This window comes from Blennius ocellaris, assembly GCF_963422515.1.
Source record: "Blennius ocellaris genome assembly, chromosome: 2".
NCBI classification, from domain to species: Eukaryota; Metazoa; Chordata; class Actinopteri; order Blenniiformes; family Blenniidae; genus Blennius; species Blennius ocellaris.
Genome location: NC_137651.1, coordinates 8,097,251 through 8,114,675, shown reverse-complemented (window position 1 = coordinate 8,114,675; position 17,425 = coordinate 8,097,251). Strand labels below are relative to the sequence as shown.

Genomic DNA, 17,425 nt, shown 5'->3' with positions numbered 1-17,425 from the left:
TCATCACCTGGTTGATACGGGACTGAAACTTTAGTTTATAAAAAATGTTTTAAAACTATGATATATCACTATCAAGCAGAATTCAGTCGTAGTTTATTATGTGGCCCCTCAGGAAATGTATTTTTCCAACCCTGTTATAAGTTGTGGCAATCTTGTAAAAAGTGTATCTTGTAACAAAAAGGAATTTATCATTCCTTGTTATGACTTTTCAGCAAGTTGTGTTGATGTCACAGATGAATATGAAGGATCACGAAGGCTTGGTGTCAAAATGTGATCCATTACCCCCCTGCCTTTCTGTACAATGACCTGTGACAGTTTGATGCAGAGAAAGTGATGAAAGTCTCTGTGAGGCAGACTCATTTTTATTTTTTGGGTGGGTCAGAATCAAAAGGGCGATGACACGCACGCACGCACGCACGCACGCACGCACACACACACACACACACACCACTGTCTAAGCCATCAGGATTTAAAGGCAAGCAGGGTTGGACTGGACTTCCCAGTCTATCAAGTTACCAAACCTGCTACTCCGACTAAATCCTGCAGTTTGTTTGGAACACGTCGTTCTTCTATCAAGGACACTCACCTGAATTTCAGGATCTGTAGAGTAGTTCAGTTTACTTATTTATATTTCCTCAAAATCATAACATGACACTGACTAATTTTGTGAAGAGACTTCTGGAGAGCTGAGGATTTCCAGCTGCTCATGAATGGGACTGGAAATAAATCTCCTTCTGCTGCTTATCGCTTCCTCTCCTTCCATTTTCTTGTACCACTGTCGGCATTACGTACCAACCAATCACTGTTTGTGCATATAGCATACTTCTTGTTAATTTAATGAGGTAATCCATTGCATTAGCTGCTGCTTGTCAACACTTTCAGTTATAGTTTCAGCATTATGAGCAGAAACGCCCCCGTTGGCTTACAGCTGAGGTACAGCTATGATTTAGCAACCTGGAGCTATATACTGATAAATAACTTTTAACAATTTTCTCTGGTTTGACAAAATCATAACACACATTTATAACTGCTTCAAACTTACTTGAAGGACACAGGCTCAGAACCATTGTAGAAAAAGAAAACAACTTGCTTTGTTCACAGTGAGATGTTGAGGACAGAAAGCTTATTCAGCCACCACATTCAACACAAATCCCAGGGAGCGTGTGTCTCCAATGTGAAGACGTGGCCAAAAACCATTTCAGATGTCAGATCGAGAAGAATGTGACGCATGTCAGGTCACAGTCTCTAAATATGACAAAATGCAGTTTCCCAAATGTGGGATCGCATCTTATCAAGAAATACTAGGTTATGGATATGGCAAAATAATTTGACAATCATCTAATAAAGTTCAGCAACAAAGTTATGCAGTGCATAGAAAGAGTTTCAGCTTAAAATTATTGCATATTATTGTAACCTTTCTCATGCAGCCAAGATAGTTAAGTGTCTCTATCCACGGGTACAAATAAAGTAACCTTGAACCTTGTTCATCAACCCAATATAGACAAGTAAATACCCACAACCCTGAACTATATCCACTGAGAAAAAAAGAACTCTAATCTTCAAAATACAAACAAAACTTCAAGAATTTAATAGCATATTAAAACATTGGACAAATGTTATCATGATAACACTAATGACAAGTTAGGTTATTGGCTCTATTAAACAGAAAAAGGCCAAAATGAACATTAGTATTATGCTACTGTTCAGTTTAACACGTGCTCACAGACGATACACAGGTAAACTAATCCTCCTGATGAATTGCAGTAAAATGCTTTTAATTTCATCTTCCACAATGCTTCATCCACTTCATGGTAATGGGAGAGCTGACGCTGATCGGCGTGAGCTCTCTGAGGGTGAGAGTAAAAGACGTTACACTCTCAACAGGTCGCCAGTCAATCACTACAGGCAATTGCAAGGTAATCAATCAGCCATGCATGTTTTTGGAGGGAACGTGGATACCTTGAAAATCCATTAATGTGTTTGTCAGACACTGTAGGTTTGCAAATGAGTTTTCTCTTTGTTTATTTGTTTTAATGCTGATTGCACTCATACCATGATGATTGTGTCGCTCAAGCAGTGTTGAGAATAACACGTTATACCTCTGGCAGTGACACACCAATAACTCATGATTATTATGTAATAGAATTAATGATAGCTTCACAGTTACTGAACTTTCTGTATGCTTGTTACTTTTGCTGCAGATTACAAAGCCTCATTACACCTGAACTACTCTGAAAACTCAGATGTCCTCAGTAGGAAACTTAACGATAATTAGCTTACCTGTGTAAGAGCTGTGTGCATATTGGTAGTTAATCTCTTTCTACAATTGTTCTATGTATGGTTTTGCACTAAAGCCTATGCACAATTATTTCTTTTTAATTACGATTTTATAAAGAAACTAAAAAAAAAAGTCTGCTGGTGATCTCTGAATATATTTTAAACATATATTGCAGTGTGAGTATTGCCTTGTCTTCCTTTACAGAAAGCTGCTTGTTGAAATAGCATCATACCTCAAATTAGATGGAAAGAAACTTAAACTTCCTGCACTTTAACTCGGTACAGCAGCTGTTTTGGAGAACGTGAAGTTATTTAGGAAAGGATGTTACATGTTTCTTATACACAGTTTATTATATCCATGAAGCTCACCTGTGTTTGAACGGTATGCAAATATAGTTTTCCTCGACAGGAACAAACAGGATTAGGCAAGCTTGAAGCACATTAGTTTGGTTTAATGCTGTTTAGTCTCCCCCACAACAACTCTCTCTCCCATGTTGTCAAATGCCATACGGTTGACTGTGTTGTTGTTTTGAAAAACGCTAATGCTAATAAATTGTTCCTCAACCTTCAAGCAAGTGGAGGAATGGGGCACAATGCGAAGAGATGGACAGAGCGTCAACAACACTCTGACATTATGGCTGCGTTGGAGCTTCATCGAATGACACATTGGACACATTCACCCATCGACCCGTTCAGCTGTTACATACTCGGACACGGACAACAGACGAGCTTCTGATGAACGACGCAGCAACACTCCTCAGATGACAGAGAGGCAATTATGAGAAGTTCAACTCCTGTTGTCATGGAAGTGTGTGTGCATGGCGAGGAGACGTCATTAAAACAAAATACACCATAAGATAGAGAATAGGCAGCATATGGGAGGACGGCAGAGGAGAGGTGACGGACAGAATTCAATTGGGCGGTTTAATATGGAGATGAGGCTCATTAACATTTTCAAGGCTAATGAGACGCCACATTACATCATGGGACAACAGATAACTGAGATCTGAGAAACTTCCACGTCAGTCAGGATCAAATGCGTTCACGTATAAATAAGGGGCAAGACAAGGTCACTACGGGTTTACAAAATGATATCATTGCTGAAGTTGATAAGTTATCTTTGCATCAGTAGCCTCTATTTCTCCATGGCACTGCGGTCTGTGATTGCCTGTTATGATTTCTCAGGCTGTTGAGTCCGACTTTTCAAATCGCTGTACAGACGATTGGACTGTTACACCTGCAATCAGAGCTCGACTGATGTCTGTCTGTGGAGCACACGTCGAAGCCCTGATTGCTGTGCTGCCTTACGGCGGACGAGAACGAACTATTTAACATTCAGTGTCATATGGCCCACACAGGCAGCAGTGTTTGCGATATTATTCCCACACTTCAAAAGGTGTTTTCTCCAAAGCCGCTTTCACACTGACCCAACAAACCAACAATTTCAACCCGCTTTGGTTTGTTTAATCAAAATGGGGGGCATAGGCAGCCGACCCATCTGCCTTCCAGTCGGTTGCAGGTGGAATTAACAACCTTTGCACTCACGAGGAGCAAGTAGACTGTGTTGAAAATTCTGGCCCTGAAAGACTTACAGGTATATTTACTGCACTGCGTTTGGCTGCATCAGCAATCATGTCATCAACGGATGAAGGGATGGAGCGCATCTTGGGATTTGAAACTGTGTCAACCGTTAATGTGAAATCAGTTAAAGGTCACAGACTCAGACCAAAACAGTGTTAATGTCAGCGTGAAAATTAGTAAAACAATCTTTTTGTCAAGAGGCTAAAAAGACAATATTACAAATTTTGGGGGATTTTTTTGGAGGGTAAGAAAAACAATCATTAAATGTTTTTGTCTTGGCTTCATGAGAAGGTCTTTAATATAGACACTCAACACAATTTATTCAATACAACAGAAAGACAACCCCTATGATTGTTAGGATAAAGAGTAAGGCTGTCAAAATTGATGCATTAACACGGATTAATCCATCATCATGATCAATCTGATTAAAAATCTCAACGCTATTAACCCATCTTTAATTGTTGACAGCAATAGTATTCAGTTATTCACCATCCGCTACCTCACTGGAAGACAGCAATGTCATTTTATAATCTATCGACTCCATTATTTAACTAACATTTCCCATTACAGTGGTATTTTTTTCCACCAAAAGACTATTTTGAGATTCTGCAAGTCTCTGAAAGTCGATTTCAAGACTTATAATGTGAGCAGGGATGGAATTTCATATTGATCTGTGCAAAATGACTCCAAACAACAGATGAAGAAGCCAAACCATGCAATAGCACAGCTCGAGCTTCGATTTGGGCTCAATGAATGTTGAAGTGTTTTATTAAAACAGATCAAATGAAGACAAAGGCACGGCTCACATACTATAACTAACACCCCTCAGCTACTCACTGTGCCCAAAGTTTATCAAACACAGACCACCTGTGGCTCCATAATGGATGACGTGATTAAAATGCACATTACATTTTCATCCTCTAGAGGCATACTTTCAAAAAGCAATTTACACTTTCTTTCAGTTTTATTGATTAAAGCGTGCCAAAGCTGTAAGAATACAAATTTGGAACTCCACATAATTTGTGAAGTAAATCTGTTTGCCTCGGGGCAACTGCTTCACTCATTCTGAGTCAAGAGCAGCGGAAGACGAGCCGACCCGAGCCCTCACCATCAGAACTGCACGTGACAGCGGCTACACCCTCAGGCAAAGATCCCTTACCAAACTGCTATATAATGATACCGGTGCTGCATGAGCTGCTCTTTGGAGGCATCTCCATGCAACTCAAATGCCAGCGGTAACGCCTCGGTGCATTTGGCGTCAGGCTGCTATACCTCCCATTCAGACTCTGATGAACTGCCAGAGTGTGTACTGAGCTGGAGCACAGAGGAAGGTCTCACTCCTCTCCCTGCCATTTGGCCCTGTCACTGTGATCAACATCCATAGCGGGAGTGAAAATTATCCTTCCAGCAACGTAGGCATGGGAACAGAAGTGTCATGAAATGCTGAAGAGCAGGATGGAAGTGTTGGTTTAAACTTCCATTGTCCATGTACATTTGGCGAACAGTCTTAAACGTGAAAATATACATATGGTACTCTTCCAAAATAAGGTTTCATTTACAGATTTTAATCATTTAATCATTAATAAAGAGCTGATAACCATATCGATCGTGTCATGCCTCCTCACATGAATCGCTTAGATCTATAAACATGAGGACAGGCACCCCAACACCACACCCTGTATCAGCCAGGCTGCAATATGACCACCTGCTTCAGGGTGTATAGGTCCATGTTTTGCAACCAAAATGCCCGTGAACCAGCTTTAACTGAGTTACTGGACCTCCGCTGTAGGATCGGACAACACAGGGCAGCTGTCACACTCCCCATGTGCATCGACGAGCCTTGGCCGTTCATGACCGTGTCACTGGTTACAGATCAGCAACACGGCAACGTTTTTGAGATCTACTAATTAATTCATGACAATTTGGGGACAAATTGTTCATTTGCCGTCATTGGTTAATGGTGATCAGTATATGACTGTGTTTATTTCTGGAATGCACATAAAACAGATTTTGTGATATTTACAAGATCTACTTCCAAATTAAGGGTTATTTGATGCCTTGATGTTGGCGAGCTGTTGAAGTTCTAACTTAATTTACGCCATGTTTTAAAGTCACTCGGCTCTGAAATATGCAGCCGAGGCTCAATTTAATACACTTTTGTTACAGATGAGTAAAAGCTAATTGAAAATGCTTTACTTCAACAAACCAATCATTTATCAAACGGGCTGAAATTACAGCTGCGACTAAATGTTCTGATGAGGAGCAGAAGCAGACACAAGTAGAAAAATAAATTATTTGACTTCTTCAAGGACATGAGAGAGGACCGGGAGCGTGAGTGCATTTCATGTCTCCCTTTTGTAGAAGGAAGACATTAAACAACCTGTTACAGGCCGATTGAGATTAGCACACCTTGACTGGTAATAGATGTATACAGGCTTAGGCATGAAACGACTTCACCCCTCTGCTTTGGCAATAGTTTTGTAAAAAGGCAAAAAGTTTTATTTTTTTTACATTTTCGTTTACTGTTTGGACAGTCTTGTGAGTCACATTTCTCTCTATAGAGACTGCAGATGCTCATATTACCCTGCCAGTTAACTGTCAGTTTCCCTGCAGGGATATCTAAAAGCCACTCACATGTCTCCGTGCATCTCTCCTGATACAGCTGAGCTTTTAGAGTAAAGGTACATGCATCTTTGGGATGTTGACCTCTGTGCCTATGGAAAAAATGGAAGTGTAAGTTTGAGTGCAGGAACATGTTTATGCTTGTGTGTGTGTGTGTGTGTGTGTGTGTGTGTGTGTGTGTGTGTGTGTGTGTGTGTATTGGGGGGTAGTGGAGTATGAAGATCGATCTCCATTATTGGTGTGAATTGGCTCAATAGGGGAAAGCAGTCAACCAATATCTAAAAAGGTGGAAATAAAGTGATAAAAAAAAACACACACACACACACACACACACACACACACACACACACACACACACACACACACACACACACACACACACACACACACACACACACACACACACACACACACACACACACACACACACACACACACACACTACAGCAGCAACAGAGTGTGAAAGAGTCATTAAAGAGGAGACACGCCCCTCTCTTTTCGTTCAAGCCTTCGGGAAATCACACAGTGACACCTCTTTTCTTACTATTCTTTAACCCACTTTTTCCCTCTCCTTTCTTTTTTCTCCTCCTTTTATTCCCCCCCCCTCTATTCACGACCCCATTCAGTAATGCTCTGATTGCCACAGCAGGAGGACTACGAATAGAAAGGGACAAAATGAGAACAGAAATGAAACATCCAAACAACTGACCAAAACAATCGTATTAAATTGAAAATTAAGGGTGAACAGAAAAGTGGACTTTTTATTTTCAACCAAGGTTAGGGAAGTACACTTATCGTTTTGTTATAATCACCTTAATTACATCCACCTATCCATCCTATTATCTAGGTATCTCCCATGTTGCTGTCTATTACTCATGCTGCCTCTCTCCTGCCTCTGTTCTCACGTCCTTATCTAACTCGGATTTGTTGGCGTTGAGCTGCGGCAACAATACCGGATGAAGAGCAAATCATCTACCTTTTCTGAGAACAGACCATGGGGAGGCCACACACCTTAGGTTTTCCATATATTTCATACATCGTTTCATCAAACCAAACAATCAGTAATTTTTATCAAACAATGTTTCTTTTTTGCTGAACTTATACGGCACAAAAACAAACAAAATCAATTGGAACTCTGATTGCTCAAAACTACTGAACAATATTGCACACGCTGAAGTCTGCCAGCATTCTGAAACAACAAACATGATCAACTATGGCATTTCTCTTTTTTTAAATGAAGTGATTCATGCCAAGTACTCTAATTAAGAAATTTAACATCACTTTTACGTATTTATGAGCCTGAACAGATTTATTGTGGTGAGCACTATACATTCACTATCTCTGGGTTAATTCCAGGCTTGGCAGATTGTCTTTGTGCTGAGTGGAGTTTTCATGTTTTTCATATGCATGAATTAGTTGTTTTTTTTCCACAGAAAACTCCCAAAACATGTGTTTGAGGTGAACTGGTGACTGAAAGGATAATAAATGTGAATCAGTGCGTGTGACGGAAATAAGTAAAAATTAGGCTTATCTGAAAATTGTGATCATGAATCATGATTACATAATAGTTACTGCAGGTCTAAAAAGACCTGGAAAAATAAAATCCTCAAAACCTTTGCCTCTGCAACTGATTGAGCTCCAAATACAAATCATGTTGAACTGATTTGTACCAATAAAGCCGTTTGAAGCTGCTGCAGCTCTGCTGCCTGTGGAAACAGATTTATGTCTCTCCTTGATTAGTGACTTTTCAGAGGGAGTATCACTTTAAGAGATAGTTACAGAAGAACTTTCTTGGTAATCTTTGAGCCTACATGAGGTGAATGATGACTCATGAGCCGTTCCTTTCCTCTGTTTTGCTCGAAGTGGTGAATGTGCCCATAGCCAGAGAAACCCACCTCACAATCTTTCTGTCCTCATTGTAGTCTGGCAAGGCCGTGAATGAATTATCTGGGGAGAGAGAGGGCATTCGCTGTGCTGGAGGAAGTACAAAAGACTGGAAGATCATTTCTTCTTCACATAGGTGTACTAATTAAACTACCATTCTTACTTGACAATTTCAATAGTTCTCCTGTGATGTTTTTTTAGTTTTTTTTAAATGGTTTTCAACATGCAAGGTAGACATAACACAAAAACAGCCAATATTTGTTTAAATACTGTAGGCTAATGATTTTTTTCAAGTGTCCTGAAAAGGTGATACAAATCAGTGTTTGGTCCCGAGTGTGTTTTGTATTCTGCGGACAAGTATTGAAGAGTATTTACTAAATAAATAAATTGATAATAAATACATAACTTTAGGTATCCTGGTATAAAATACATGCATGTTTAATTGACACAAATGTGCAGAAACAACGTGTAAATGGAAAACTGTATTTGCCCATTTTGTCATGATAGTTTGATGAATACGTTTCATTCTTGTCGTCTTCAATTCAGTTTGTCGCATTGACTTATGAAAGAAGTCAATAAGAAAACAAGTAAACCCATTTCTTGGCTCTTGATGAAAAAAACAAACTAGGTTACTCTTTATTAAGGATAACAAAGATACAATACAAACAATCTCATCTTGATATTAAGCTTGAGATTTTTCAGATAGCTTGGAAATTGCATTTCCTTACAAGTAGTAAACTATGAGCTGCTGGGAAGCAGTGTGGATTACATGGTTTATTTATTTATGTAAAGATTATTGTCGCTTTAAATATTTATTGTATCTATACCAGTGGAAGAATGAAATGAGGACATAGATAAAAACTAACCGCTGCAAAGGCAAAGATAAAGGCTCTAAACAGCAATGAATAAAGTTTCTGAATTAGAGAATTAGAGGAGACAGCACTTTTTCCTTCTATGTTGCTGAAAAATGAGAAACGCTATTGTAAAAGGATAAATGGGCTTGATGTGTATACAATTCATATAACTCCAACAGGTGTACACTCAGAATCGAGGGGCAATCTAGCAATAAAGCAAGTAATGGATAGTCCCCATGGGCATATAATAATTAACTATATCACAGTATAAATGTGTTCGCTGAAACTGCATTCAAATGAATACAAGTACACAAGAACGTGATTAAGAGCTCCGACATTGTGAGCTGCCTCTTGGTGATTATCTACAGTGCCTGTATTGAAACTCCGCCAGCTGACAATGGGATGTGTCATGATTATGAGCTATCTGCCTGAATGAGAGGAGACTTCTCAAAAATGCCTATGCTCACACTTTAGTAGTGTTGCGAGTCAGCAGGAGGTCTGTACAGCAAATATACAAGCGTGCTGTTTTTCACCTGAGGGTAGGTGCACACGCACGCCCGGGGAGAGAAGCAGATTGTTCAATAGCCTGCAGCGATTCACTTGAGATAGAATTCAGCAACAATAAATAATACAGTCCATTTATCAAAGGAAAGGAACACAAACCCTGGCATACACATACACACTCATACAGTATATACAGCACTCTCTGAGGGGTTGTAGTAAAGTGAAGGTGCCCTTGTGTCCATGGTCATTTATCAGAATATGTGATTCAAAGTGGCGTTGCAGGCGAAGCCCGATGGCCGGTGCTTGTGTAAATTTCCCTTCATCGCTTTGAACCTCTTGGCACATAATGCAGCACCGCTGCGCCCCTGTAATGTAAAACACTCTGTCCTCTGTGTTTGGATTTGCATCATTCAGCAACAGTGGGCACTGCACCAGGAGAAATGCCGCCCCAGCAGGAGAAAGGATCAAATAAACAAAGGGACTATGTTTTAGGCCAACGTGTATAGACAGCTGGTGTAGATACACAGATTTATGAGGGGTCTCTTTTGTTTTGTTTTGTTGTTTTTTATGATCAAAAACTTTTCCAAACAATCCGTGATGAATAACGGAAAGAGGCTTGATGGCTAACTCAACTCTAGGCATTGTTTTGATATAACATAATAAGACTTTTGTTCAGAGCTGTGAAAAAAAATATTTCATAATGTTTTCAATTCATCAAAACTAACAAATTGATTGTAAAAAGATGGTTTGCTTGTTTTAGTCAGTGCAGACAAGAATAAAATGAATTTTACATCCAGTAATTGAAACTTACAAAATACATTTACTGACAAAAAGGTCCCAACAGTTGTTTACAAACAAATATAATGTGAAGACGCAAGTCTGAAGAAGTCCAACATGAACTTATCATTTGTGAATTAGTGCAAATGTGTTCTACTGTGTTGAATCAGCGGCTCTCAAACTGCGGGTGGATGAACAACATGGTGTCCTCCAGTCCCTCTGTGCTGAGAAGTCATTGATGTTTAAATAATAGAGGTCCTAATCTTTTTCACATTATGAGCAAGTTGTTCATGTAGCTCATTACATTAAAGCTTATGCCATCATTTTAACTTGTCTCTTGCATCTACAACAAAATCTGTGACAAAAATCTTTGTTTTGGAAAAGACACCTGATTCGGTTTGCCCTCAACTTGTTTCTTTTTATCAAGATTTCTTGTCAAAAATCAAAGCAAAATAGAATCTGTTGGGGGAAAAATGTCTTCAGGTCGAGAGCTTCAGTAAGTAAGGTAATTCCTAACTTTCAATTTGATTGCGTGTTAACTTGCTTAACTGCTTTTTTTTTCTACAAAGAAATTCATTAATTCAGTTTTCAAAGGTGACGGATTTTATCCTACTGTGAGAGAAACCATTCAACTGAAGAGGCGATGAATCAACCAGAGTGGTGCATCCTTCCCATTCAAAAAAAAAAGAACGTTGTCACTTGACTGTAAACTTGAAGTATAAATATTATACAGTACATTCTCTAAATTTTGACGAGGAACTATGTGGATTTTCATGGAAAACTGCACTCAACTCTGCAACTATTTGAGGCCAGCAGAAAACAAATTCACCATTTACACTGAGAAAAAAGGAAAAGGTCCAAAAATAAACACTTGATGTTCATGCATTTGGGAATTGAGCAAAGGAAGATGTTGTTTTCCCCAACAGCAGTAACTTTACACTGACAATTCTACACAAACAATAAAAAGAAGCGAGTATAAACAATGCAACTTTGTTTGTCTGGGGACTTTTGAAGTTCACTGCAAAGTTGCTCCTGCTGTTGTAAAGATCAGATGAGACAAAGAGTCAGTTTAACATGCACGCATTACGAGTTGATATCTGCTCGCATCTGTGGAGTTTAATTCAATCAACTATTATTGATGCATCATGTGTCCTGTCAGCCTCAGCATTGGTTCTGGTTGTTGTTGTTGAGGAAAGCTTTTTTTATTTATTTCTTTATGGTGTTTTTGAGCCTGTGGGAGGAATTTTAATGGCTGCTCTGTACTTAACATGATCAAATGGAACCACCGAATGAGGCACCCCGAGTAAGACTGTATATCCATCTCCTTCTTTATCATGTTTATGTGCATTTACTTTCCTGAGGTCATACCAAACCCTTCCCTGTGAAGTAAGTGAATACAGCAAATCACTTGAATTCCTTACTCCACTCACACAGTGATATATAGAGCATGCAGTCTGCAGCAAAGTTTGCACAACTCACTCACACAGGGCTGTGCTTGAAATCAGATAATGAGCGGCGGAGCTTGCTGGCTGTCATCGCCAAATGGACGATCAATTCAAAGTGTCAGCTCGCAGCATATTCTCTGCTGCTGCGGCCACTGCTCGCACACCTCACACCTTACCTGTCATCACCAAGTCCCTCCAGGAGTGGAATCCCCCCAAAAAAACTGTTGGGAATTGAAGAACATTATGGATCTCACTCATAATAGTTTCATTCAGGCTGCCAGCTATCAATGGAAGAAAGAGCTCAAAGTCTGTGGATGTGAAATTCCTGACAGATTCCTCTACAGATGGAATCTACTCAAATAGTTAAAGAGCTGCCGTCTCTCTCTCTCTCTCTCTCTCTCTCTCTCTCTCTCTCTCTCTCTCTCTCTCTCTCTCTCTCTCTCTCTCTCTCTCTCTCTCTCTCTCTCTCTCTCTCTCTCTCTCTGTGTGTACCCTGCTTTCTGTTAGATCTACCTTTATTCTGCTGTTATTTATACGAAAGTTCCCCTCTTCTTTAGCATTGCCACTACAGTCTGCAAGTTCACTTGAATGTCCTCGGAGAGCGTCACTCCGGCAGGATTCAGGGGTCATGTGACTGCCCGGCTGTGTAAAATAAGCTACAGTTCATTGTCCCTGCACTGACTCCTACATCACTTCACATATGGTGCAGTAACGCTCTACCCACACTTGTCTTCTGCTGCCAGGAGGTAATTTGTTTTAATCTTAAGCAGTGCCCAGCTCTCTAACAATCGGTTTCAGTGCCGTGTGTATTTGACAGATTGTGCTGAATATCAAGTCCATTATTTGCTGCTTATTGCTGCATGTCTGAACATTGGCGTACTCACACAAACAAATAAAGCAGAGTAGGCAAGTTTTACTTCCACATACTCAAGTTTTTATTCCTCCTACTCAAGTTTCACTTCCACCTAGCCCTTTTTGGAAACTTTCTATTGTCTTACACGTTGACACATCTATCAATTTGTGATGAAATACGATTTCATACGAAAATGCCCACACCAGAGCCACCAGGAAAAAAAACAAGATGGATCCCGAGTGTCTTGCTTCAGACACCGCAAGCTCATCTGCTTTACTGCAGTGAGGTTGTTTTTAATGAGCTGATCTCTGGTTAGTGGCAGACAATTACTGTATGTTCCTTGAATAAGAATTACCCTGATGATTTTTTTACTTTTATAGATATTTGAATGTTTCACTCCTGAAATTGTCAATTCTGGCTCACTTGTTTTAACCTCTATCGATGATGACTTGATGTTTTACAGAAGTAACAACACAGTGCGGGACAGTCAACCACAAAGGTTACACTTTTCCATTGATGCTGAGCTGTTTAAGGCAATTATTCAGAACCTTTTTACTTCAAAGGTAGTGGTATATGATTTGTCAAACACCAATTATTCTGGTTGCAATAGATATTATTAATGTATTAATGTAGTTAATTCATAATAACTATTACAGTAGTTATATAATTTGTATCATTCAGTATAACAAACAGAAAAACAAAAAGAAATATTTTTCACTTTAGTCCAAATCAAAACTCTTTCTCAGTACACCTACTTATACCAAAGTCTTTTTTTTAACAAAGGTATTTGTACTTTTACCTATCTACAAAATACGAGTACCTTTCACAGCTCTGGTTATTGGATTATTCATGGCCTTAAGTTCATCCTCACACACATAACTGCATTCATTGGATGATAGACGAGAAATTATATTTGGAGCAAATATTGAAACAGTGGTTGCTTAGCTGCCACACAGAGTCAGGTTGTTACGCCCCTGAGCAACACACTTACCTGCTGAAATTCTCAGACAGTGCCTAAAGAAAACATGCACAGCAAACACACAGGAGGGAATAACATGGACTGAAGTGAGAAATAAAAGAAAATCACTTGAGAGTGCTAACAAACTCGTGAAGCAGTGATGTCTGCGATGATAACAGCAACATCTTCGTGATCAGACGAGATTAGCGATTCCCACAGGGGCCGACATGCACGCCTTGGCAAGTGGATACAAGTTCACGACAACTAATACAACTAATGCAACAGCCATCAGGTTTTCATTCCCAAAAGTAAGTCTTCACAGAAAACAAGCACAAAATATGTGCAAGCTTCGGTTGGTTTCATCCACCACCACTTTATGTAATTAGGGTCAAGCTATATGGGGGAAGTAGTGTATGGAGTCACTGGACATGAACACAAACAACAACAAATACATACACACAAACAAACCCCCACAATTTCACACATACACACAGAAAAAATTTCACATGCCTCATGTTTGTGTTTGTTAAACTCAAATGGGCATTTTTTTCCCTGGCTCAATATTTAGTCCAAAATGTGCCTTTGCTTTTAAATCCCACACATCATCTTCAGTGAAATGAGGGAGAAATGTGGAGACATCTGTGCTGACAACATGATGAAGATGGAAGATGATGAAGATCAGAACAGGTGAATCAGCACACCTGTGCCGAAGTGTTGCTTCTGTGTGCGCACACTTGTTGAGACTCACACAGATCATGTAGACACAGAAATACACACAGTACATCTGTGAGGTACTGGACTGAAGCACAGCAAGTGTGAATATAAACAGCCATGAATCAGACGGGCAGCCAGAGAAGTGAGGATTGAGAAATATACCTACACACAATACTCATAAAAAACAAAATGCATTTTGGCGAACTTTGCAGTATTTTCCTCACAAACAGAGGCATATAAGCACCCCCCACCCCACAGAGGATTTAATCCCCACATCTGTTCTGATGGGGACTAGAGGAGATTAACCTGCTGCTTTTACAGCCTTCCAAGCACGAACACAAGCATTTTACTCTTATTCTTCATAAAGCTAAAGCAAGATGCACCATAACCATGTTAGTTTTTGTGTACAACAAATGTATGTTTGCATGCATCTTCATTTTAATCCAATATATTTCTCATTATACTGGTACTGAGGTTTAAACCACGGCAAGAAGCTGAGAGAGTAGCATATAGCGAAGATTAGTGCGAGCTCGGGACCATACGCCAGCGTAGTGTTTAGCTCTCCCACCTTACAGTAAGAATATTCCCAGTTCAGGTTCTGAGAGGGCTTTCTTTGTGGAGTTTGCATGTTGTTTTTCTTGGCCCTGCCTTCCTCCTACAGTCGACAATAATGGGCCTTACAATGGCCATTAGGTGTGACTGTGAGTGTGTTACTGTGTGGATGGATGGATGGATGGATGGATGGATGGATGGATGGATAGATGGATGGATGGATGGATGGATGGTGAGAGGTTATAAAGACAGCTATGATTATCACAAGTAAGTGACCTTGTCTAAATGTCTAAATTGGCATAACTAGTTTATATGTCAAGGGAGCAAATTAACTTGAAAGTACAAGCCAGTGAACAGGGACATGTGCTGCTGCTTATTGTATAAACACGATAATGACTGTGAAAGTGTAATAAATCAAATGTGGAACCTAATTAAATCGTAATGGATCAGACACACCAGAACATTCATGTGATGGGGGGGGGGAAAGTAAAACCATTGATCAAAAGACTGTAGTAAAACTATCTTCTTTTAATGCACGATTGTGAACTTAAATTATTTTAGTTCTCAACTGTAGTGTTGGACATTGCAGCATGTTCACCCGCAGCCAAATCACAAACAATGAGCCATCGGCAACAACCATCATATGATAGGAATGCGGCTGGACAAGATTATCAGCAATGTAGTGTCACTGCGGAAATACATACTATACATGGAAGAATGACGCATATATGTCATAGAATTAATGCTACAACAACAGAAATGTAAAAACCACTGTTTAAAAGACAAAAAAAAAAAAAGTACAACTTAAAAAAACCTACACCAAAACAGGAAACATGTTGAAAATGATAATGTGATGGATGATTACAAAACAAGACACACATTCACACTTGCGCATGCTCGCATGCACACACACGTGCATACGTCTACAGCTTATCTGTGCCCTGCAGAACACCGACATAGACTAATGAGTATCTCTTCACAAAGAATACGGTTCATCTCTCGGCTGTATGAATGACAAGCTACGAGAGGGGTGTGTGAGAGAGGATTTACCGCTCGGGTCTGTGTGCGTGTGTGTGTGTGTGTGTGTGTGCGTGTGTGTGTGTGCGTGTCTGTATATATGCCTGCATATCTATGAGTATATAATGTACATGTTTAGGTAATTGGGTCTGAGCTCAACATGTCGTCACTGGCAGCCCATCAAACATGTTCTTCTATTTTGTTGCCAACATTTAATCCCATTGCAATATAAATAAAAAATGCACAAACACACACATGCACACACACACAGAGACAAGCACAGCACATTTGAGAGTACAAGCAAGCACTTCTCAATCATTGGTCTTTGCTTGCATGACAAAATGAAAAGCAAAAAGTCTAAACACATTACATACGCAAAGGAAAGAAAGACAAAAAGTAACGAGATCTGATGATCTGAGAAAACAGCATCAGTTGAAATGTGCGCAGACTTACGTCCGTGTGTAACACAAACACTAACAAGTTTGTAATGCCAGCAAACAGAAATGCTATTTCACAGTGATGAATCAACCTTTCAGAAAATGTCACGGGCTCTAATGTCCACACCCTTTCAAGTATATGCCTGTTTTATGTTCAACACACACACACACACACACACACACACACACACACACACACACACACACACACACACACACACACACACACACACACACACACACACACACACACACACACACACACACACACACACACACACACACACACACACACACACACCTTTGACTGACTCAGTAACAGAAGGCTGCAGCGACAGGAGTCAAAACCTACCTGCTCCAGACAAAAGTTCAGTGGACTCACAAATAAAATTAAACAGAGGAACAATGAAAGTGAAAAGTGTGTGCACATGACACATTTTCATCTTAATTTTGCAGATCAGGTGCACGTGGAGGATAACCATGACAACTGAATTGGTGAGAGGAGAAGAGAAGAGAAGAGAAGAGAAGAGAAGAGAAGAGAAGAGAGGAGAATCCTACCTGGAGTTGTTCGGACAACGTGGTGGACTGTCTTGGATTCAGGGCTGGAGCTGAACTTTCCTCAGGACGGAGAAACACTTGCTGACCACGTCTGTAGGCATCAAAATCAACAGTCAGGACCTTTGTGTGTGTGTGAGTTTGAGTGTGTGTGTGTGTGTTTCTGAGTTATCCACGGTGCACACATGAAATCAGCTGATAGATAAGTGAGAAACTGCTGGGGGGGAAAAAGCGCTTTCATAAGAACACACACACAATCAATTTATCATTCCCCAGACGTGAGGAGTGCAGGAATCTAAAGCCGTGTGTGTGTGTGTGGGTGTGTGGGTGTGTGTGTGTGTGTGTGTGTGTGTGTGTGTGTGTGTGTGTGTGTGCGTGTGTGAGGGAATGTGGGG

General features: G+C 40.0%; 1 protein-coding gene across 1 annotated transcript in view; it reads right to left on the bottom strand.

Moving 5' to 3' along the window:
• The window catches only part of pde2a (phosphodiesterase 2A), a 172,912-nt gene that overhangs the window by 101,984 nt on the left and 53,503 nt on the right, over positions 1-17,425 (bottom strand). Inside the window, exon 2 of the mRNA XM_080512409.1 lies at positions 17,034-17,124. Coding sequence (XP_080368535.1) covers positions 17,034-17,124 — 91 coding nt within the window. The remainder of the gene's footprint in view (positions 1-17,033; positions 17,125-17,425) is intronic.